This window comes from Quercus lobata, chromosome 5, assembly GCF_001633185.2.
Source record: "Quercus lobata isolate SW786 chromosome 5, ValleyOak3.0 Primary Assembly, whole genome shotgun sequence".
Taxonomy (NCBI): Eukaryota; Viridiplantae; Streptophyta; class Magnoliopsida; order Fagales; family Fagaceae; genus Quercus; species Quercus lobata.
The window spans coordinates 7819467-7845123 of record NC_044908.1 but is presented as its reverse complement, the minus strand read 5'-3'; the positions used below and the strand labels follow the sequence as shown (position 1 = coordinate 7845123).

At 34.3% G+C, this 25657-nt stretch overlaps 2 protein-coding genes across 2 annotated transcripts; one reads left to right on the top strand and one right to left on the bottom strand.

The window, feature by feature from the left end:
* Positions 1-3427: 3427 nt before the first annotated feature.
* On the bottom strand, positions 3428-5581 carry LOC115988502 (protein ELF4-LIKE 4-like). Its single transcript, XM_031112077.1, has 2 exons — positions 5170-5581; positions 3428-4126 (listed from the first exon to the last, which is right to left on the bottom strand). The coding sequence occupies exon 2, from the start codon at positions 4085-4087 to the stop codon at positions 3743-3745; it is 345 nt and encodes a 114-aa protein (XP_030967937.1). The 5' UTR covers positions 4088-4126; positions 5170-5581; the 3' UTR covers positions 3428-3742.
* Positions 5582-8495: 2914 nt separating this feature from the next.
* On the top strand, positions 8496-25028 carry LOC115988491. Its single transcript, XM_031112063.1, has 17 exons — positions 8496-9028; positions 10260-10659; positions 10760-10831; positions 10923-10985; positions 11262-11474; positions 12366-12962; positions 13086-13841; positions 14525-14806; positions 15040-15195; positions 16756-17180; positions 17717-18158; positions 18642-18962; positions 21420-22200; positions 22304-22362; positions 22977-23447; positions 24113-24154; positions 24429-25028. Exons 1-17 carry the CDS (start codon positions 8655-8657, stop codon positions 24612-24614), a joined length of 5640 nt encoding a protein of 1879 aa, XP_030967923.1. The 5' UTR covers positions 8496-8654; the 3' UTR covers positions 24615-25028.
* Positions 25029-25657: the final 629 nt, after the last annotated feature.

Sequence of the window (25657 nt, the reverse complement as noted above, 5' to 3'; positions counted from 1 at the left end):
AGCATTGGCAAGAAAAGGTAGCATCTACAATGTAGGTCCTACGTGGGTAAGAATTATCTCCCTAGAATTTTCAATAAGTTTTCATAAATGAGTTTAGATTTGAGACCTTGGGTGGGGGCACCCACATTGACACATACTCTTTCCTCTCTTAATAATCAACAATATGATAGGAAAGAGAAAATTAGGGAAAAATCAAAAATGTTTTATGTACGGACACAATCTTTACATTCCTTGCTGTCTGATTTCTTCCCTTCATTTGTAAAACAAGCCCATGTTATTTTTAAAATCAAATCTTCTTTCCCATCCTTATCACAAAGCTCTTGAGATTCCCTTTTTCCTTTATCTTTTCCAAATATAATAGTGCCTTTCTTTATCAATTTTGTCCCATATTGCTAAAGTACAACAAATTTAAGTACTTGTAATCCACTACATAGTAACATGTTAAACATATAATAATTGAAAGAGATGCTATTGCTATGCTGCAATTTGTTAAAAATGCAAGTAGTAAATTAAAAGCATTATCTCTTTTCACATGATCTGGCACTCCAGGTTTGATTTGTCTTGGTCTGTCCCCAAGTTCAAGAGATCTAATTTGCTCGACTTGAGAGAGTACATTAACCAAAGTATATATTCAATTAGTTAATCTGATAACCTATTAAAGCCTTTTTATTGTGTGATCTGGAGGAATTCAGCTGTATTACATGTTAGTCATCTATATTGCTAGCCAGCAACCATTCCATTTTGCATTGTTTCATTGGTCCAAGGATCAAAATATATATAAAGTGAATCTTAAGATTAGAGAAGGCCTTTGTTTTTTTAGAAGAAAAGTCAATCATGTTTTTAGAATAAGTTCTTAGAAAGTCTAGGATTGTGTAGCCTTTCTTGGCCATTTGACTTGGATTAATGTACATGGGAGAATGTACCTCTACCAACGTGGACAGTGGTTAGATCTAACCCATTTTTATTGCATGCCATCGCTACTCCCCTTGAAAGTAGTCACTAATTCAAAACTTAACTAAAAAGTTATATTTAAACCTGAACATTTTCAAGATGCCCTTAACAACCAATGAATGTCAAATGCTTTTCCTTGTGCATCGTGTAAATTTTTTGAAATGAAAAAATAAAAAATCAAACAATTCTTTATGGTAGAACAAAATATCTCGTATTTTCACTTAAAATATTTTATTATTTTTTGTTCCCAAATGAATATTGGTATTACCTTGAACATTGTACTAATCATTTTGAAGATTGAATGATTGATTTCTAAGAGCGGATTCATCATTTTTTAATTATTTGTACTTGCAGTCTTTTTTTTAATTTGGTAATTGTAATAAAGACAATAAGATAACAAATAGAATAAAAAGAAATTAATATTAATAGCTTGAATCATGTATCAACAACCAATATCTGTCAGAGATAGAAAGGAAAACTCCATCAAAACAATTATTTATTTTTATTTCAAGAGATGAGAAATCATATAATCATATATCACACAAGAAAAACTTATAAACTAGTTTATCAAAAAAAAAAAAAAAAAACTTAAAAACTAGCTTTTTATCTAGAAACTTATTTTAACTTATTTGTTTATGTATAAATTTTATAATTCTCGCCATTTTTTTTTTCCCCAAATACACCTACAATTTTACATACTTTCAATAAATTAGCAAAAAAAATCCCAAACCCTCTTAGGTTAATACCTAGGTCAAATTCTAAACCAGATTTTTTTTTGTTTTTTTGTTTTTTTTGTTTTTGAAGTAGAGAAGGGGGGACAAACAAGAAAGCACTAACCATATAAAGCAATCATCCACATGGGTCTTCCAACTAAATCTAGAAAGGATATAAGTGCTTCTAAGAAAAAAACAAAAGAGATAAAACCAAAGGTACTGGGTCCACCAACAGAGGTACCACCATCAAATAGTGTGTTAAAAATGCAGGGTTTAAAAACAAAATTTTTCCCAACATTAAAAACTTCAGAGGAATATGAAATTAGTGAGACAGAGCAGGCTTGTTTGGTGAGTAAGTTGAAACTCATATTTTCATATTTTAAATAATATTACATACATTTTTTTATCTATATGTATTTCAAAAAATTTCAAACAATAATTCTCAAACTATTCTACCAAACATCCCTAAATAACCCAAATAAAGGATAAGCAATTTCTGCGAATTCCCATCTCTTCAAAATTTTACTGGGCCCTTTTTCTGCTGTGTAACCATCTTTTTGTCTCTTCAAGTACTGTATTATGAGCTTTCTTTATTTTATTTTTTTAATCCCAATTTTCTCAATGGATCATTTTAAAATTAAGAATATTCAAGACTGAAGAGAATGCCAGTAATTGGGACAAAATATCAGTCAAAAGGATACCAATCCACCACATGAGATTCCAAACTTGTGGTGCTCAGATAAAAACAAAAACATTTCACTCAAATTTTGCTTTCTCAATTTGTCTCTTTCAGTCCAAAAGTCCAATAATTCTCAAGGGTCTTTATAGACTTGCATGTTTTTAGTTCTTCACAGTGACATAAAGCAAGTTAGTGATATATAGGAGGTCATAAACACATAGATCTTTGCTAAATAGAGGGGGGGGGGGGTGTTAAAAGACTGTATATTCCAAACCTCCACTACAATTCACAACCAAAGGTGAGAGTAAGGACACTAAAAGGAATCTCTTTTGACAAACATGGGAAAAGAATAAAGTAGGTCATTGAAAGTCCCCATCAAAAGCAGATCATGGATAAGAAAACTAGTGGTGAAATATAGTTATAAATACCAAAAGTTCCAAAAACCATATTTAAGCCATTATGATAATCTAAATTTTTGTGGAAGTCATATGCTATTGGTCCAAACTTCAATTAATGACAATTAACCATTCAAAGTAAGGTTTTGTTAATCATACTTGATGGTCACTCAAAGTAGGGATGAAATTTTCCAAAGGAAAAATGATAAAGTTGTTACTACTTTTATTACAAAAGAGACTTACAAAATGTAACAATGAAGTTAATTGGTTTAAGTTCAACAGCATATGCTATTGGTTCAAACTTCAATTAATGAAAATTAACCACTCAAAACTAAGGTTTTGCTAACCATACTTGATGATCACACAAAGTACGGATGATTTTTCCAAAAAGAAAAATGATTAAGCTGTTTTAGTTTTACTACAAAAGACTTACAATATGTAAAAATAAATATAACTGGTATTACTTCAACAACATAATAAATTAATTCTTGAATTGCATTTTTTATTTATTTATTAGTGTAGCATTTTTTTTTTAAATAAACAATAATACTTATTAAAACACATACAAAAATAATAATAATAGTGTAATAATAACAGTTTTCTAAGATTTATGTAATAAAATTTGTGATATCCCTAGTATCACTTTAATGGGTTAAGACAACCGACAAGGTAAAAACCAAGTAAATGGATAAAGGAATATAGAACTATCCAGCATTTATTATTACAGACCTCAAACTTGAAGATTTTTAATAACAGAAGCCTGTTTGATTCCCAATAAGTTACCATAGTCACACAGAATTAAAATAACAATTTTGTAAAAAAATGTTATTTCAATGGAAACTGTGAGAATTAAACAGAAGCAAAAGGCCTCAAATACATTATAACTAACATAGGAAGCGTTACACAATATCATCAAATCCTTTGCTTCTGGTACTAAAATACTCATTCTTATTCCACAATGAAAGTGTGCAGAATCTATACGAAAGAAATCTTCATTAGATCAATTACCCGGATCTAATTCTCTTCTGGCTGGCTTTTCCATTGGATTTGAAACTCCCACCTGAGTCTGCTTCTGATGAAACATCCACTGATTTGGTAACTGAGCTTGAAAGATCAGCATAGAGATCAACCACCCTTCTAATATTGTTATTAAGCTCTCTAATCAATCCCACATTTCGGCTCAAGTTATCGGGGATTTTCGATTCATGATTCTGGTTAATCTCATTGATTAGCAACCTGTTCTGGTCTAAAATGTGCTGGACTTGCCCAAAGCTCTTCTGAAATGTCTGCAAAACCTTACCATCTACTTGTGCTGTACTTCCTATGCTTGAAAAAATATCACCATCCATTTCAATTACACTTCAATTCAATCAAAACCAGCCCCAGCCCTGCATTGGAAACACCATTAATGATGAACATAGAAGGAGGAATAAAACAAGAAATAAGCTAAAATCATTTTGAAATTTAATGAATACCCATAATTTTATTAGATTTCTAAATAATGTCCAAGGGAGAGAAAAGAACTCAAATGCAAACATGAGAGACTATGAAATCTTAACCTCTGTTTGGTTTCTTAGAAAATGCAGGAAACTAAAAAAAGTATATAAAAGTAAAAAATTCAAACCTTGCATTTTTCTAGTACCCAGAATTCCATTGAAACAAAATATCCCACCCAGCTCTGCCTAAGAGGAATTTGGCTTGTTTCATGTATATAATATGTAATTCCAGTGGAACCAACATAAACCAAACACTCAAAATTTCTTGCCTAATTTTATTTCCTTAGTTTCTCAGCAACCAAACAGTTGGTAAGAAAAATGGAGCATAAGAGTCAACATAATATGATTGAAGTAGAAAATCCAGACACGGGCATTAGTTTGTAACGTAAAAGCAAGCCCCTTTTCCGAAAAAAAGAAAAAAGCAGACTTTTTCTGTTTGTTTTATCAAAAAAAATAAAAAAATAAAAATCCCAAGTTGCTGATTTTGAATGGAGAAGAATCTGGATGACCACCAAGTCAATGCTAGAAGAAAAGTCTTCAGCCAAGAAAACAATTTTAAAAAAATTGATTAAATTACGTTAAAATTACAACAAAATTAATAATAATAATTATTATTATTGCATAAATCTTCTTTTTTGCTACAGAAATGATACCCAGATGTTCAAATTGTACACTGCAAAACAAGCAATTGTTTATATATAGACAGACATTCATATTAATCACAAGTGGAAAAAGGGAAAACAAGTGGTTTGAGAATTATCCATTAAGAAATATTAAACTAGAAAAAGCAAAATAAAACAAAAGCATTGGAAATTCAAGAAAAAAAATTTCTTTAACCCAGATAGAGAAAAAAACACAAACTCATAAACCCCACAATAAAGAATATCAAAGAAAATTCCCATAATGAAAAAGAACCAAAAAAAAAAAAGGATTACCTTGAAAGCATGTACCATTTCAGGGGACAGAGAGTTTGAACAGAAGGAGAGAGTCAGAATTTTTCTGAGGAGAAGGTAAAAATGAGACTTTTGTAGAGAAAGTAAAATATGGGAAAGGAATCAAATCTTGGTCTGAGCAGATAGAAGAAGGAGGCCCTGAAATCATGAAGGTAACAGAGAGAGACTTGAGAGAGAGTTTGTGCAAAGATTTGATTGACAGTACTCTCTCTCTCTATCTATCTATCTCTCTGTGTGTCTTTTTGTAAGGCTGTTTAATATAAGAGTGTAAAATAGAGATATTTTTTTTCTTTCTTAGTCTTGGTTCAGGTCCTCGTTTACTTCACACCTGCAGTACTTGCGGTTCATTCATTGTCTGGTGGTGAGGAAAGATTTGTATGTTGTGCAAGACACAGCACACAGGACATGTTTTGTTTGTGTGTGTGTTGTGTTGTGTTGTGTTGTGGATATGATTGTGATACAAAAATGGGATGGCCACGTGGGATTGTCCACTGAGATAATCCTGGCCGTTCATTGGGGGGTTTGAGGACCATATTATAGGCCGTTTGATCTGAGGTTTGGCAGTGATGAGTTTTGTCCATCAAGAAATGAAACGACTGTCGTTTGTGTTGGCAATAAGTCTAGAGATAGTATCTTGTAACATGTATCATGGAGGGTGGTGACCTAGAGGTTATTGGGCCTACTCCCAAATGGTTTAAGAGTTGGATGTCCTAGATTCAAATTCCACAATGGAAAGCGCTTAAGAAAAACTTCATGCCTCGGACACAATGTTTACTAGTGTAATCGTAGGGCTTAGAAAACAGTTATGGTTCACTGGTTTCTTACTTGCATGATCGGATTTAGATGTTACTATGGTAATGCCTAAGTAAGAAAGTCATTTTAGTCTACCTTTCATACTTTTCTTTTTTTTTCCATTAAAAAAAGGTGTTTTTGTAACTTGTGGGATTTATAGACACGTGATCACAAAAACAATGCTATAGGCACAATAAATTTCACAATAGTTGAGTTAACAAATTTATACTGATTTTTATTTGAATTCACCATTGATATCACTTTTTTATTTACTACTTACAATTTATCACATTAACGAGTGTGAAAATTTTTGTGTGTCTATAAACTTTCTCATGATCCCATTAACTATGGAATATCGCTTTGTAAACAATTATGTATGATATAATTCTCCACAAGTCTAATGATATGAATTTCTTTATGATCATTGCCGTAATTTGTTAATAATGAAAATGATGTTTCTACTATCATAATTTGCTTCTTTTCTTATGTTAGATGTTATGTGAGGAATGAGAATGACTGAACACAAAATGAACAACAACTATCACTTTATTTTAAACTAAGAGAAGTATTATTTAGCTACAAAGATCATTAATAACTAACTAACTATTATTTTTATTTTATTTTTGGTAATTTAGGATTTCAATCAAGCAAACATCATTTTGTTTTTTTGTTGATACAGCAAACATCATTTTAGATTCTATCATAACAATGACCCATCCTATCTATGTTCAAAGTTAAAAATATATATTTCTGAAGAAAAAAAAAAGGATAAAAAATTTGATTGGTCCAAGTTTTAAATCGCACAAATCAATGTCAAATTTCTTATGATTTAACTAGCACTTCCTGATGTTTCTAACAAAAACATCAACTATTGATGTAAAAAAATTAAAAAAAGAGCACAAAATCTTGTTATAGTTTGGCACATATCCACTTAACTCGTTAGTGCATTAGTACATGTTTGCTTCCTTGAAGGCTGAAGCAGTGTTTCATCCTTGGATGAGGTGTGTGATTCAAAAGTTTCCTGAAGTCAACAATCTCCGAAGATATATACCACCATTAGTTTTGTAGAATAATATGAGTTGCTATCAATGGATTTAAATTAACCTTGACTGACTATATGAATTGAAGAAATAAAAAATATGTCATTGGATCTTGAGTTGACAATGGACATGATGTTACTAAATCGGCCTTGACATTAAACAAAACAATACTCGTTTTTCTAATATGTCCTGAACCTTAAACAAAAGCAATGGCCAATTGCGTTCACTCAGAAAAACATATTTTTCCAAGTCAATTGGAAACATATTTTTCCAACAATTGCCATTCAATAAGAAGCTTAGTTGGAGTTTTTTTGTTTTTTTTTTTCCTTGAGGAACAATGCAATTACCTTATGGTTTGATGAAGGAAGCAATTTTTTTCTTTTAGCAAATAGCCCTCCCTACAAGCTAAGAGTGCAGATATTCATATGACATATGCAATTGAAGAGAAAACATGCACAATCTTTCTTAAATTGTGTCCATAGGTCTTCATATCATTACTCCAAGCTAAAAACAGAAAATCATTACAATTATTGTTTAATAATCAAGTGATATCTCCTCCCCAAGAAAACACCCTTGATATTGCATTCCTTTAGAATCAGTGCAAGCTTGATATTTTTCAGATTTCTTATTCAACCATCAGAGATTTTATCAATTGAGTTAAACTTGCATTCCATTAATTATAGGATTTATAATATAATATATTTTGGACAAAATTTAGGTACAATACTTAGGTGCTATTCCTTATGTTTCCCTATTAAAATTCAGTCAAGTGACTTTTTTCTTATGAGATAGAACTATATTTTTAGTTAAGTATTGTCACATGACTGAATTTTAAAAAAGGAACTTAGAGAACAAAGTTTTACCCGTATACTTTTCTTGAAAAAAAATATGAATAATGCAGAATTTTGATTAAATTTCCCAAAATTCTGAAAAAAAAATATGGTTTTAATTAAAAAAAAAAAAAAAAAAAAAAACCCCTAGTAGAACGGTAGAACCTAAACAACAAAACAAAAGGATCTCAAAGCTTGAGATCATTATACGGTATAGGCCTAATTTCCTTATTTTGTGCGATAATAGGCCTTTTTTGGGGGGACTTTTAGGAGAGTTGGAAGTCTTCTCTCACTCAGCATTTACAGTAAACCTTTTTTTGGACCTTTTGACACAAGGCGCAGCTTAGAGCCCAATTTGCCTGAGCCACACCAACCCAAAATCAAAGCCCACTCATCTATGTCCTTCCCCCCAAACCCAAACACCAATGATTCACAGTTTTTTTTTTCAAGACTTGTACAGTACAGCATTTAAGTACGGTTGCTGATGTTTTCTTCTTATATGTATCATGAGGTAGAAATTTCTTTTTTCACGTGGATCAAACTTAAATGAAAAATTTAAGAAACAGTAACTAAAATATTTACCAAATTTTGTCATTTTTATTTTTATTTTTTGTTTTTGTTTATGTGCCTTTGTTTTAGAAGAAGTTAGAAATACACGGTTTTATTTCTGCCAAATCCTTCGCTACTCGTCCCGCCATTAACACCACACCACACCACACCATCATCAACCTCAATTATTTCATTGAATCAATGAAATAAAAAAAACACTCTCTTTTCTCCTACATGTTCTCTCTATTTATTTTCAATGGACTCAATCCTCAACTCAGCCCTTGAAGAAATCTGTTCACAGGGCCAAAACGGTGTCACTCTCCCGACCCTTTACACCAAGCTCAGCCCTCTACTTTCTTCCTTCAACCTTGATCTCTCACCAGGAGTGAAAAAAGCCATCTGGGTCAGGCTCTTAAGCGTCCCAACCCTCCAATTCCAGGCTCACAGTGTCTCGTACTCTCCCTCTGACCCTTCAATTCAGTCTTTTGAAGATGCCCAGAAGCTGAATTTGAAGGTTTTTGCTAAAGAGCACTTGAGGGACAACTTTGTTGGGCTCTACAATGTCCAATCCGCCAATGCCAACATGTCTTCACCACAAAGGCGTGCCCTTGAACGACTTGCTATTGCTAGGTATGGTTTAGTTTAGCTGTAAAGTTTTTTTGGTTTTTATGTGGTTAAAGTTGTGGTTTTTGTTGAATATGTGATTGAATGTGAAGTGGGTGTTTTTGAGTGTAGCTCAATTCAGATGATATGTGTGTGTGTGTGTGTTTATATGAACTGGGTATTTTTCCTTTTTCTTTAGTAATGGAGTTATTGGGTGGAAATATAGTGTGGGTTCTGGTGACAATTTTGTGTGAAAATTTTAAATTTTCAGGATGCAAATTCTAAAATTTATATGAATTGGGTGTTTTTGAATGTAGCTCAATTAGATGGTGTGTCTGTGTGTTTTTATATTAAATGGATACTTTTTTGATGTGTTAATGGACTTATGGGGAAGTTAGTTTTTGTAGTCTACTTAAGCCATAAAGTTCTTGTTTTTATGTGGTTTTATTGAATATGTGATTGAATGTGAAGTGGGTGTTTTTGAGTGTAGCTCAATTCAGATGATGTGTGTGTGTGTTTATATGAACTGGGTATTTTTTTCCTTTTTCTTTAGTAATGGAGTTGTGGGGTGGAAATATAGTGTGGTTCTGGTGAAAATTTTATATTTTTAGGATGCAAATGCTAAAATTTCTATGAATTGGGTGTTTTTGAATGTAGCTCAATTAGATGGGGTGTCTGTGTGTTTTTTAATAAATGGGTATTTTTTTGATGTGTTAATGGACTTATGGGGAAGTTAGTTTAAGCCATAAAGTTTTTGTTTTTATGTGGTTTTATTGAATATGTGCTTGAATGTGAAGTGGGTTTTTTTGAGTGCAGCTCAATTAGATGGTGTGTGTGTGTGTGTGTGTTTGTTTTATAATGAATGGGTAATTTTTTGATGTGTTAATGGTCTATGAGGAAGTTAGTTTTTGTGTAATGGTATGGTTCTGGTGGCAAATTTTTTTTTTTAAATCTTTAAATGCCAAAATTTCTTCCGCAAAATAGCACCTTTGGATTCTTTCAATCTTCATTTTATGATATATTTGAACTAGTTGAAGTAGGGCCAAAAGTCCCTGTGTACCTGTGTTTCTCTCAAAAGTGGAAGCTTTGAAGCAATTGCAATTGACTTTGATGATTGTGTGTTTACAATGAAATGTCTATATTTTGCTGTGCTAATTGACTTAGTTGATTTTTATAATTGTTTTATTAAAATGAGAGAACAATGTAGGTTGGTTACTTAGGATGATGAATGATTATTAAACACATTGGGTACTTGCAGAACAAATGGGATTACACAAAATCAACTTGGCAAGGAATTTGGCATTGAAGGGAAGAATTTGTTTTATATAGTGAGGAACCTTGAATGTCAAGGACTGATTGTGAGGCAGTCTGCAGTTGTAAGAACAAAAGAAGCTTCCAATGAAGGGGATCTGAAAAACAGTCCATGTGTGATCACCAATATAATGTACTTGTATCGCTATGCAAAACAATTGGGCTCCCAACAAAAAATTGAGATTACCAAGGAAGAACAGACCATAGAGAGTATAGGGAATGCAGATGAAAATGATACAAGTGGTGGTGGTTTTTATGGAAAATGTGTAAAAGAGGATGTACATGTGAGGGATTATGTACCGGCAATGAAAGCTGTATGTGATAAACTGGAAGCAGCCGCTGACAAGGTGAATTTTATTCACATGATTGATCTCTCCAATTACTTAATTTACTTTATAGTTTCTATTGCATATGCTGATATTCTTTCATTCTATTCTTCTATTGAAGGTTCTTGTTGTATCAGATATAAAAAAGGAGCTTGGTTATTGTGGTCCTTCAGGGCATAAAGATTGGAGAAGAGTAAATTTTAGCTAAACTTTTTATCTATTATTTGGATTAGCTATTTTTACTTGTTTGTTACCTGTGATTGTTTTGACCAATGTGCTGCCAGATTTGCGACAAGTTGAAAGATGCACATATTGTGGAGCAGTTTGATGCTAAAGTGAATGGGAAGGTAGGTTTAAAAAATCTCTTTATGTATATCGTATCTATATGATTGCTTGTTCAGATACTGTATTCCCTTGAATTTAAATTGCATTTTCCCCCTTTCAAACCTATCTCTACTATTAGTTTTTGCACCCTTTTCTGAATATAATTTTTTGTGCTCTTTTTTATTTTGTTAGGGTTATTATTGTTTTGATGTGCAAAATCTGCCTTTTTTGCTCAGAGGAGTTTGGAATGTATACATTCTTAGGTTTGATCATGGTCATTAAGATTTTTTTTTTGTCAGGTTGAGGCTTGCTTGCGTTTGGTGAAAACATTTTCTCCAAAGCAGTTTGGACCAAATACTCATGGATGTGGAGATGATGATTTTGAGGAAGAACAGCAGGTGAAATTTGGAAAGCAACGTCAAATCACTGAGCAACTTGTAGAGCTTCCCATTGAGCATCAAATTTATGACATGATTGATGCAGCTGGATCGGAAGGCTTGACTGTGATGGAGGTGTGCTTATTAATTTATGTCTTCACATGTTTCATATTGATGTTGCTCCTATAGTTTATTTTACTCTTCTTTTTGCTAATATTTCCTCAAGGTTTTTTAACATTGATACCCTTGAAGGGGTTGCACAATCGGCTGGGGACCAAGCTTCATGAAGCAGAGGTCAATAGTTAGAATTTCCTCTACCCCTCCTCTTGGGACCAGAACTTACTTATCAAAAAGATTTTTTTTTTTAAAGTTATTTAACACTCCTATGCATGTCTACCACTCTCCCCCAATTACATTGGTCTCATGCTTTGGTTTAATCAATAAGTACCTCAAGTTTAAAAGATTTTTAATCCCACCCTATGACATCTTAGGTCTTATAAGAAGAGAATATAATATTAGGACCTTGATATAATATTTCACTAGTGTTCCAACAAGTACATGTTACTTGTTTGCTAAAAGGTTTTATAGAGGATTCCTGAAATAAAGTGCTTATGCCATATTTGCTATGGTACATGGAAACAGTTTCTTCTGTAGTGGTTACTGATATTGTAGGACTTTGTGACCTAGGTTTGGGGACCCAATGAATACAATTATACAACACCTAGACACTCACACAAATCCAACATGCATGCTTTAGTGGTCTTATGGGCCACACTCCCATTAATTTAGTTATTCCTGTTTTGTCCAGCAATGTGAAACTTAAATGCCTGTTTGCCAGTTACCAATAGAGCATGAGTTTGGTTGGATTTTCTGTAAAATAATTCTGTTGTGGTACATATACAATTATAGATATCCACTTCAATGGTCCTTTTTCTAGAGCTTGCTTTGTGTGATGTATCCCTTCAAATACATAAATGTTGCATTTCAACCACTAATTTTCTTGCATATTCGTCTTGGCTAAAATAGGTCTGCAAGAGGCTTGGGATTGACAACAAAAAGAACTATAACCGACTAGTTAATATGTTCTCTAGATTTGGAATGAATCTGCAGGCAGAAAACCATAAAAAATGTATGATATATCGCGTTTGGACACCTGGGAATTTTGGTCCTGAATCTGCTAATGCATTTCTGAGTAAATCAAAAGATGTTCTTGATGAAAATAAATTCTCCAACATACATGTTGGCAATTTAGATGCTTCTAAGGGATCAGCTCTAATCTGTTCAGAGCATGATCCATCAACTTCAGAAGGTGATGTTGCTAGTCCTGGAAAGATCATAAATCGACAAATTGATACTGAACTTTCTCATGGGTCGCCTGGGGATGGTGATTCTAACCATATGCTCATCTGTCCTAGCAACCCACTCTTTGAGCCAAGAGATACAGTTTCTGGTGCAGAACTTAATATAGTGAGCACAGAGTTGGAAACAAATGTTGATTCATCAGAAACACCACCTCCTGCTGCCTTGAAGCCACTTACTTCTGGATCATTTCAGAGGTATCCATGCCTGCCTTTGACTGCAGATAGCGCTCGAAGGGAGCAAAGAATACTTGAACGGTTACAGGTGTTTTTCACCATCCATTTCTGAATGGTTTCTTTTCACTGTGGGGGGGGGGGGGGGGGGGATTTTTTATTTACTGTTCTGTAGTTCAATAACTATAACTAATGTGCCAATCCTCTTGTTCAGGAGGAGAAATTCATTCTGAGAGGTGAGCTGTTTAAGTGGCTGGTGAGTCTTGAGAAGGATAAGTCCACAACTGCTGACAGGAAGACCATTGATCGAATTCTTAATAAACTTCAGCAGCAAGGGCATTGCAAATGCATGCTCATCAATTCTCCTGTTATCACAAATTTTGGCCGTAGCCGTATCACCCAGGTGGTTCTGCACCCATCCATTCAAAGTTTATCTCCTGAGCTACTTGCTGAAATTCATGATAGACATAGGTCTTTTGAAATGCAAAGTCGCGGCCAGGGTTCATCTCGGGTGAAAAATGATGGATTAGTTCCTGAATTGAAGAGCGTTCAGAGGATTCAGAACCATGTAGGTTCTGATGTCCGAGCTGTTAGATCAGAATCCATGCGTGCTAATGGATTTGTCTTGGCTAAAATGGTTCGCGCAAAGCTGCTGCATTGCTTTCTGTGGGATTACCTGTTTAGTGCAGCTGGTTCTAATGATGCTTTATCATCTGGAAAGCATGTCTATGAAATGAGTAGCTTGCAGACTAATAGCAAATTGTTTTCTCTAGAAGCGGCAATTAAGGCCATGCCAGTTGAGCTGTTCTTGCAAGTTGTGGGGACCACTCAAAAGTTTGATGATATGATTGAGAAGTGTAAGAGGGGATTGCTTCTCTCTGATATTCCTGCCGAGGAGTACAAGCAACTAATGGATACTCATGCTACTGGAAGGATTTCATTGGTTATTGACATTTTACAACGGTTGAAGGTATAATTACTTGGTCATGTTTAAAATACTTTCTTCATGTTAGTGTTATCCATCCTTTCAAATATCTATTTAAACTGAACCACCATTGTATACTTAATTTTGAAGGTCATGCTGTAGAAATTAAACTATGGGGGTGTGGTCACAGCCCATCATGCAACTGACATATCAATAAGTGCATTCTTAGATTGGGGAAAGTAATATTGTTTTTCTTTCACATCAGTGGCCTTTATTATTGCAGTTTGGAAGCTTCATTTGATTGGGACTTCACCATTTTTTGTTTTTATAGGAGAAGGATATTGCAAGCTGCTCTTAAGACATTTTGACATAAAATAATTTATTTGACTGTGTTTAATCATTAGATTTATTAGGCATAGAAGGACATTATAGTTTGACATTGTTTACTATAGTATTATACTAATCATCTGTGTACTTATGCTTTGGAGCTATAAAGAGATGCAATGCTGATTAAGGGAGATGCAAATACATAAATGAGTGTATATGGTTTTGAATTCGATCAAATATTAACTCTTAGTCTGGTTTATTCAGATTATGACCATTCTATTGACAGCTCTAGCTGCAGAAATGTTATTTTGGATTGGGGTGTTCTTTTAAAACAATTATATTATGCTCTTATAACATTGAATATTGATGTTTTTTGCCTAATAGCTTATTCGTTGATGCAGCTGATTCGGATGATAACTGATGGACATTTAAAAGGAGTTGAGGTACCACATGTCACTTATACACATGCAATGGAGCTTAAGCCTTACATTGAGGAACCACTCTCAAAATATGCTACATCTTTAAGTTTTATAGATCTTGATCTTCGCCCACGGATGAGACATGACTTTATCCTGTCAAGTAAAGCCACTGTTAATGAGTATTGGCAAACTTTGGAGTATTGCTATGCTGCTGCTGATCCAAGATCTGCTTTGCTTGCATTCCCTGGATCTGCTGTTCATGAGGTATGCACTTGGGGTAATGTTTTCTAAGTTTTTCCACTTGGAATGATTTCAAATTCATTCACCACAAACTTAAATATTCATGCTATCATTTCTGAGCTAAAATATGCACATTACTAGTTTAATCATATATATCCTTTGATTTGTGCAGTCAGCTTCTGTTTTTAATCTTTAGGATTGCCAGGTATATGAAGTACCCGTCAAAAAGACTACTGTTTAAACCTTATCTTTTACAGGTTTTCCTATTCCGGTCATGGGCCTCAGTCCGGGTTATGACAGCTGATCAGCGTGCAGAGCTCTTAAATCGTGTGGTGCAGGATGATATAAGTGAAAAAATTTCATATAAAGATTGTGAGAAGATTGCAAAGGAACTTAATCTGACCTTAGAGCAGGTTAGATTGTCTTCTTGTTTGCTTGCATGATTCCATATTTTCTATTTTTACCTTTATGGCAAATTGACATAATACCATTAGGCAGATCCTTGTTACTCCCCCCCAAAAAAAAAAAGAAAAAAAGAAAAAGAAAAGAAAAGGCAGATCATATGTACATCAGGCTATTTAATAGGTTGATGTACTCTTATTTTACAATAACTGAAATATCCTGAATTCCAAAAGTCATGTAATTTGTTCATAATGGAGTTATTTGGTCTGTTTTATTTTAAGTGAATGCCCATGTTTCCATTGAATCTGCTCCTTAATTTATCTTCCAAAATCCAAAATAAGAAGGAAGAAGGGACTATCAACTATGAGAAAGTACAAGATGAGGTTATTTGATTTCAAAGCATAACTCTTTTTCCTTTTTCTTTTTTAATCTTTTTAAAATGTTTATATATATATATATATATATATTTATAAAAGCTTGAAACGATTTATGTCATCAATATAAGATTTTGACAAGAGACCTATCTCCATCCCTTTGAACGCCCTACCTGTTTTTCTTAATTAATTGAAGACAAATGTGGCCTTACCTATCATTTTGATGAATTTTTTTTAATTTAATTTATATCTATAATATTGTGGGTTCTATTTAGTTCAATTGGTGAAGTCTTATGTTGTCAAATAAGTGAACCCGAGTTTGAATCCTATTTACATGAATAAAAAAAAGAACCAATTGGTGTCTTGGCCTGACAATAAAGAGCAATCATCATTTATTATGGAGTGAATGCTATTGGTTTCAAATCCTATCCTATCTATCCCTTTTTAAAAATTAAAAGGCATCTTCAAGAGGAGACTTTAATGGAATCACATCTGCTTGGAACTTGGATTTAAAATAAAGAAAAAATTATTTTTTTCTTTGAGCACTTATTAGGTAGTTTATATGTTTTGAACAGATCCAGTGGCTTTTGATTCTTTTGAGGTGATACATCTTTATCTATCTATCTGTTTTTTTTTTTGTTTTTTTTTTTATAAGATTTTATCTATCTATCCGTAAAGTTTTAGGATAGTACATTTGCTTGAATTATCAATTTCTTTCCTGTTCTTGCCTAGTAGACCTTTTTTGATAAGTAAATAGAACAGTAGAACTATTTACAAAATAAATATATAAACAAATGACTCTGTGGTTTGTACAAGCAAAAGACCAAAGAAAAAGTAGAGTGACGACCATAATACTAACCAGTAAATAGGACCAGAAAGAATTTTTTTTTTTTTTATTTTTTTATTTTTATAATTAATTTCTATTCATTTGTTTGTATTTATTTTTGCACTTCTTTTGTCAATTTACTCAATGGTGTTTCTTGTTCGCCCTCTTTTAAATATGATGCGTGGTTCTCTTTGAATATCACTTGCAGGTGTTTCGTGTGTATTATGATAGCCGCCAACGATATTTGCTTATATTTATTTTTGCACTTTGTTCCTTTACTCAGTGATGTTTCAAGACCAATATTTGTTGTGTTTTTGGTTGGCATTTGTTTAAATATGATGCCTATTTGTCTCTTTGGATACCACTTGCAGGTGCTTCGTGTGTATTATGATAAGCGCCAACAACGACTTAATAGATTTCAGGGTAAAGGGGATGAGTCCCAACCAGTAAGAAGGAAACGCAATTCATCTTCTTGGAGAGGGGAAAGATCTCCAGTAGCGAGGTCAACAAAGCATGCTAGAGTTGACGCAGAAACTGGACAGTTGGACAAGCAGAGATTTGATGGATTGCCTGATACTGTTAACCAATGTATGGGAGAAAAAGATCTTTTGGTCACTTATCCAGGAGAGCATAACATTCATTTGCAAACAATTCAGGAGGATGATCATCTCGAAAGTGAGGAGGAGCCAGGACAAAGTGAAGATGAGGAGTGCTATTCCTTTATTAGTCAGTGTGCTGTTTCAAAGATGAATCCAACTCGTCAAAGAAGGTTTTCATGGACAGATGAAGCAGACAGGTAAAGAAATTTGGATATACAAAGTATTGTTTGTTGGCTATAAGAACAATCTCCTGAAAAGAATCTGGGAAATGTCAAAGTTTATCCTAGAAGGAAGCTTTAAAAAAGCTACAATTAAAAGAATCTGGGAAAAAGCATAGCAGTATGGTCAATCGTATTAGAAAGGCATGGGGGTTTTTGAATCTCATGTAGAAAATTTCATGCTAAGTTGACCCAGTGCTATTGTTACTGAGAAGATAAAGAACATGATACTTATCTAAATTAAATTTGTCAATTGTAATTTTGTAATATTCTTTGCGTTCATCATCGAGAACATGAAGTAATCTGCTCTTTCAATAAAATATTATTAGTTATAAAAAATTAAAGAAAAAATAAATTTGTCAAAATTACCTGACGTGCAGAATTCATATTATGCATGTATGCTTTGGTTGGGTCTATTGTTTATTTGATTTATGTGATGATAGAATTATATTCTTACCTAAGTGGTATTGTTTTTTTTTCTGTGTAATTCTCCTAAATCAGTATCTTCCTTTTAGGCAATTGGTGATCCAATATGTAAGACACCGTGTAGTTCGTGGGGCAAAATATCATCGCACAGATTGGTCTTCGCTTCCTGACCTTCCAGCACCTCCAGTTACCTGTAAGAGAAGAATGGCATTGCTGAACAGGAACAGAATATTTAGAAAAGCTGTAATGAGGCTCTGTAATGTGCTTGGTGCGCGGTATGCTAAACACCTGGAGAAAACCCAGAACAGGTCACTAAAGAAAGATGCTCGTGGAATGCTTGTGCAAAGTTTATCAGTGGAAGGTCTTGAGAGGAATTTTTCCAATGTTGATGAACATACTCAAGAGACAGGTCTTGAGGGAAAACCATGGTATGATTTTGATGATGAAAGTCTAAAGGCAGACCTTGATGAGGTTATGTGGTACAAGAGGATGGGTAAACTGGAGGCCTCCAGAAGAGTTGAATCTGCAAATGTAATGCTCCCAAAATTTTCTTTTTCTTTTATTTATCTTACTTGTTAATTACTTCCAAAATCTCTCATTTGAGAGATCAGCCTCATACTTGGATTGCACTGCCTTTGGAGCTTCCTCTTAGAATTATTATGTAAAAAAAAAAGAGACAAGACTCAGCATGGGCTGACACATTTAGTTAGCTCTAATGTTTGGTCAATGTGATTGAATAAATCAATCTGGTTGTTCTCTGTGCGAGTGTTATCCATTTTAGCTCCAGTAAATTCTAGGGCTAAGAGAAGCCTTTTCATTAACTGAGCTTCACCATAATGTGTGTAGCATTGATGTCCACATGACTACTGCATATCATCTGCCCTTTTCTGAACTCTCCCCTAGGCTGTGGGTCCCCTTGCTGAGCATATATCTCAATATCTGCTTCATCCTTATAGTCATGCTTTTGAGTACTTTTTTAAGCTGGCAGGCAATAATGTATATTTTTGTTTGCAGGACTCTCAGGACTCTGAATTGGTTGCATCAAACAGTTCTTGTCAGGATGTTGAGAACAATGGTCTACAAAAAATAACTGCCAAAAAATCACGTCGCCGCCTTAATCAGAAGTTTATTAAGCTTTTGAATGAAGGGGTCAATGTTAGTAGACAAGTATATGAGTCATTGGCTGTTTCCAATGCTGTAGAGCTATTTAAGCTTGTCTTTTTAAGTACCTCAACAGCAGCAGAGGTGCCAAATCTGCTGGCAGAAATTTTACGGCGTTACTCACAGCATGATCTTTTTGCAGCTTTTAACTTCCTTAGAGAGAATAAAATCATGGTAAGTTATGTTTTTCTAGTTCTTTGATTCCATGCATTCTATGTTAATGGTGCAAGTGGATTCAGGTCTTTAGAGCGGTAAATTGTTAAGTCAATGTTGTGGTACTAGGGAGATAAGGATGCAGTGCCTCACCCTCCTTCAAACCATATACTTAATTAAACCCATGTTCTTTTGGGTCTTCTTCTTATCCTTGCAGCTCATTCAAATATTATCAAGCACTCCTGCTTGCCTTGGTGAGGTACCACATCATTCAAAAAAACACTCCTGCTTGCTGGTTCTGTTGTTGGTCTCTTTTGTATGTTATGGAATAACCTAGTTGATTTTTCCCTCACCTTGCCTTCTATTTGTGTCACCTCATCTAGCTTCTTGGAAATGCTTTCATACTATTCTATCTCTTGTATTGATTTCAATCCATTTGATATCCTCATTTTGGCTATAATAAGTGCAGTAGCTGAAGCACTATGTCTGTTTTATATATGGTTTAAACCAAGATTCATGCCATGTGCATAGTTATAAAAAACCATACTGTAATTGAATGGACCAAGGGAGTTGTTTACCATTTCAACCATTGGGTACTAGTGAACTGCTGTTTTGTAAGCATATATTTTTTGTTGGGTGTAAATAAAGCACGATTTAAAAAAAAAAAAAAAAAAACATAGATATGTGTACCAGCCTGTTGCTACTAACCTTGCACTTCATGCTTTAAGTCACAAGTTCAAGTTTTTTCAAGAAATTAATTTTTTGACCGTGTTTTACCTCCTCACTTGTGCCTCAATCATACCTAATGTCAAACCTACCTCTTCAATTAGGTTGGCCTAGATTTGACTGAAAAGTGTAGATATAGTCTTTAAGAATATCTAACTGAAGGTGACTGGTTCAGGGTTCAGCTGGTTCGATTGCCAGGTTAGACCAGTTCCTATAAGTATGAGAATGTGATATCAACTTGCTAGGGTTTGGCAGATATCAATCACAGTTGCATTGTTGCATTCCTGATTTCTGAATATGACTCGGAGTTGGAGCACCTGGTTGGGTTCAACTCTCACAGTGTCAAGCCGACTTGCTCTAGCTTATATGGAAACTCCTCCCTCCCTAAGAAAAGGGTGAAGGGTGTGTTGTGAGTTTAAGAGCTGTACATATAACTTACCAATAAAAACCAATGAGCTTTGGTTAAAATGGCACTTTCATCTTCCATAAGAATGGATAGAGGATGAGATTGTGTGTTCAAAATCCACTAGGTGTGTAACTTATCATTAAAAATTTGACCAATAAAAAGAGTCCCAATCAGTTTCAGTACCATTTGTGATTGACTTTTAGCAAACCTGCATATATGACATAATATTGGGGTGTAAACTCAGTGTAGTGTTAGACAAAGTCTGGCTTTTAAAGAGGTATAATATGGTTGCTTCCTAATCTTCAGTGGCTGTCGCACCATCAACTTAGTCAATTTCAACTGTGCTTCCCTATTGATCTGCACCTTTTCACGTTAGAATCTTGCCAATCTTTAAGCATAGAGGCCTGATGGTTACATTTCCTTTATCAACATAAAACCACATTCTTAATTGGGTTTTATGCATGTTTCAATTTATTTGGCTGTTTGGTCTATTGATTTGGTATTTACTTGATCATGTAATGAGCATGTTGACTGTTGGAACCATTTGCTATGTCATCAGTTATTAGGTTGTAGGCAAACATGTTCTGGACTTTATTGAGTATCAGTTTGACAATATTTGCTGCAGTCTTGACCCCTTTTCTCAATTTTTATTGCTTACACTTGCAATAGAAATAGAATAGACAGACCATCATTTCAGCTCATATCTGTGAAGCTCCACAATCTTCATACTTCCCTTCAGTAAGATCTGCAGTTCTAGTCTTCAAGTAGCTTTGCCTTCTAACAAAGCTTGCTGTTGATGTCTTAAATGGTTGGTTTCGAAAGCTACAAAAAGCTTTCGATGTGTTAGAAGATAATTGGGGTCATGTTGGAATGGATTTTCCATGTGTTGTTGGTTTACTTAAGAGCAGAGTATTGCTTTGTTCTCTCTCTCTCTCTCTCACACACACACACATCAGAGACAGCATTTGAGTTCAGTACATTATTTCTTTGTTCACTTGCCTTGGGTTTAATAATTTTTGATGACGTGGAACCTCTCAATTTGAGCTTTCTATGACTATTGCCTTCTTTGTTTATTTGATGCCTTGGGTTTAATAATTCAATTTGAGATGTCTTGATCTTTGGTTATCTGATGTGTGTGTGTGTGTGTGTGTGTGTGTGTATAAATTATTTTTTCAAAATATTACATTCTTTGTTTTTTGTTTTTTTAAATGAAACTCATTTGTGGTTCTGTTCATATAAACATCCTTTTCTAACAGCTTCTCTATCCCTTTTATATTTCTATTAATCTCATATATGAGCTTTCAATGAATATTGCCTTCTTATCCCAAACTTTCATGTTTTGGCAGGTTGGGGGTAACGGTACTCAACCTTTCGAACTTTCACAACATTTCTTGCATGGTGTTTCTAGGTCAAAATTTCCAACTGATACTGAAAAGAGAGCTGCTAAATTTAATAGTTGGCTCCATGAAAGAGAAAAAGATCTTATGGAGGGGGGGATAAATCTTACTGAAGATTTACAGTGTGGGGACATTTTCCATTTGTTTGCTCTAGTTTCTTCAGGTGAACTGTCCATTTCTCCGCACTTGCCAGATGAAGGAGTTGGAGAGGCTGAAGATCCAAGAAGCTTGAAACGTAAAAATGATAACAATGAATCTTGTGCTGATGATAAGGCTAAGAAACAGAAATCCTTAACGGCAAGTGAGGGAGAAATTCGCAGAGAAAAAGGTTTTCCAGGGATCATGGTATCCATACATCGTGCAACATTTTCTAGAGCCAATGTTATAGAATTGTTTAAAGATAGGACCAGCTATAATTGTGAACAACTTTTGCTTGATGGGAATGATCAATCCGACATTTCGTTTGGTCAGAGCTGTAGTTCACCTTGTGTTGACCATATGAAGGAAATTCTTAGTTCAGATGCCGTTGTGCCTATAGCCAGGAATCATGGTGAGTCACCTTGGGAAGCTATGGCAAGCTTTGCTGAATATTTGATGTCAATACCTTCTGATCAGGAAGAAGCAAATCCCATCCATCCTGAGGTTTTTGGGACTGTTTATGCTGCTATTCAGAAGGCTGGTGACCAAGGTTTGAGCATGGAAGAAGTTTCACAATTCATTAATACGCCAGGTATATGATGCTATTCTTAGCCTTATCATTTTCTGCTTTCAGTCCAGGAAAATGATATTCATGGGTATGTTCTACTGGATTGATAATTCTTGTTCTATTTTAGGAGAAAGGATTCCTGAACTTATCATTGACGTGCTACAAGCATTTCACCGTGCCTTAAAGGTTAGATTTTCTAAAGATTTAGCCATTGAAAATTATGAATATTGAACATTTGCTTGTGATGCACCTGCAGTGCAGTGGTACAATGCCACATGCATGGGTTGGGTGGTGAGCTCTGCCTCTTTGCATCCCCTCATATGGCATCTCCAATGTCATTATCTCATATGTGCTCTATATTCTTATTATTATTATTATCCTGATTAATGTTATTAGTACTGGAAGTTCATCAGAGTTAGATGCAATGTTATTAGCACTCAAAGTTCATAAGAATTCGATGCTAAAATGACATGCAAATGGTACCACGTTTTGACTCTTTGGGATTTTGAGTTTATGAGTAGAGTAATGATGGTTCTTGTTTAGTTTTGCTGAATTTGTTTCCACCACCAACCTGTGACTGAGCCTTTCGGTGGAAGATGAAAAAAGATAATGAACATCAAAAGAATTTTGTCACGAACTTTATAGACTCTTTTTTCAAGTTTCAACCAAGTGCTAGCGTTAGCTTAGCTAGTTTGAGTCAAACCTGAAGAAGTTTAAACATGTGATTCAATACTCCAACTACATATCTGATTTATACCACGCATTATTGCCTCAAATGTGTTTTTGCTTTTTTTATGCAGGTCAATGGTTATGATTCTGTTCGTGTTGTTGATTCTCTATATCGTTCCAAGTATTTTTTGACTTCAAAGTCCAGTTTTTGTGATAATGTTAAACCACCTTCATCGACCAAGTCTTTAGGAAGAAGTGATGACAGTCACTTGATTGTCCTGCCAGAAAATCATGTCATTGGTGATGCAAATTTAAAAAGAAAAACAGGCTCGAGTGTTGACAATCAGCACAAAGTGACGATTCTTAATCTACCCGAAGAGGTTACTGAGCCCTCAAATGAAAATCAAACAAGCAATTTGCTTAAAAAAACTGTTTTACCTAATGGCAAAAAAGAGGATGAAGCCTCTTTAATCGCTTCTGGTGAATTATGCATGCCAATATTGCCTTGGATTAATGGAGACGGGACTGTTAACAATATGGTTTACAAGGGAGTTCGACGCCGTGTTCTTGGAATTGTGATGCAAAATCCAGGGATATTAGAGGTACATGCCTTATTAAATTCATGCTTTTGTTTATAAATTTTTTTCTTGGTTTGTAAAAACATGCTTTGCTGCCTTCTTCTAGGTCAACAGGTGGCTTTTATAAAAAGAAAAGTTTAACTGAAGGAGTTTTTTTTTTAAGCTTTCAAATTTCAATTAGCATATGGTGGTTGAAAAACTTCTGATTTCAAAAGTATTTTTTTCACAAAGAAAGTGTTTTTGCAAGATGAATTAACTTTTGAAAGAGGTCTATAATGAAGTGGCTGAGTGGTGTCTGTTGTAGGAGGCTTCTGTGGCTCTTCCGTATAGGATTTTATTTCTTTTTCTACCAGAGGGAAAAATAAAAAAGTAATCAATTGCCCTTTGCTTCACTTCTAACTTCTGTTGATCTGCCCAGTCAATCAGCATGTGGGGGATGTTGAAATGAGTTATATGTAGTTTATCAAGGAACGGTTCTGTTTAATCTAGGGCTCAGTCAGGTTTACTACCCATATATCATTGATTTCCTGTAAAGTTGCTGTACCTCATTTTTAGTTAGAAATAGTTAGTTCCCCTATTTAGAGATTTGAACTACCTTGGTCTGACTTGTCCTGTCAAGCTTGAGCCTGCCACTTCTTTTGGTATCTTTTGATGTTGACTTACTTTTCTTTTTCCATCTTTTTTGTTAGGATGACATTATCCGTCAGATGGTGGATATATTGAACCCCCAGGTAAGCTTTCAATACCCTATTTGTAAAGGTTTACATTGAAAATGTTAAAGTCTAGAATGCTTAAATTATCCTGACTATGCAATTAATGTTGTTTGGAAAATATTAGTCCCTTGCCAAACCAATCTACTAAATCTTTTTATAAATAATATTGTCTCCACTCTCCACATGGGGATTATCAGCTACACTAGTCAATTCATGAATTTGTTCATACATGGACTACTACCTGCTCTTTCTTTGTGAATAAATGCTAATGCAAGGTCTAAATTTCTTACAGAGCTGTAGAAAATTGTTGGAGTTGATGTTTCTGGATAAACACCTCCATGTAAAGAAGATGTATCAAACCACATCCAATGCACCCCCAGGCATTCTTGGTACCCTCCTTGGAAGCAAACTCAGCATGAAAAAATTTGATATTCGCGAGCATTTCTTTGCAAATCCCATGAGTACATCCTTATTGTAGGGAACAACTTTAAGCATATTTTAAAATAGGTTTTTGGAGAGCAACTTTGCTTCCTCTTCACAATTTGTGGGTCAAATGTAAAGAGTAGCATTGAATGCTGATTCTTGTATAGAGTATTCGAATGAGTGATCTTAGGATGTTCACTCTTTTTTTTGCTCCCCCTTTTTGCTAAATTAAATAGGGTAGGGGGAAGTGATCAATCTGTCGAAGACTGACTGTGCTGATGGAACGTGTGGTCTTAGGATTGTAACTCTTGAAGCTGAAAGAAATCTTTTTTTTTTTTTTTTTTTTTTTTTGGTTAGCATTTTCTGTATAGTTCTTCACTTTTGTACTCCTGCTTAATGGGAATTCAATATTTAGTGTAGATAAAATGTACTCATAAACTCTTTTGTATGGTAAAATGGTTATTAATGACATGCAGATTTCAAATTAAGGGAACCAGTGAAAAGGAAAGAAATTTTATGTATTTATGTAGCTTTTGTAAAAATGAGTCAAAATACTAAAATAAATTGTGGCCACTTAAGTAGGCCAGGGAAAATGAATATTGGTTTATTTTATTTCGTCTTCACTTGCAAGATTGTGACATAGTGGGGCAAGCCATCTTGTTTCAATAACTTCAATTCGCCTCAACAGCCAAAAGCAAGAGGACAGTTTTTACACACACACACACACACACAAAAAAAAAAAAAAAAGGGTATCCTGAGAGATATTGTGTCGATATTTTCTGACTTTAAACAGGCACTTTCGATATAGGAAGAGTGTTTTGTAAAGAAGTCTTTTATGGCGATAATAGAGGATTTATATAATTATATGGTGATAATTGTCGCCTTAAGAACATAGTATTGCCTCCCCAACTAAATTCAGTGACATTTCTGATTTCCCATTACCTCACTTTCACTACCACTACCTATATGGATGGTTGTGATATGATAAACCTAAGTAAAAATGATGTTGCTTCAATCATAGTAAGTCCTGTCAGATGTTGTGAAAAAAATTGTTCCTAGCATTGCTTATTTCTCTGTCTCTCTCACTCTTCCCTATAA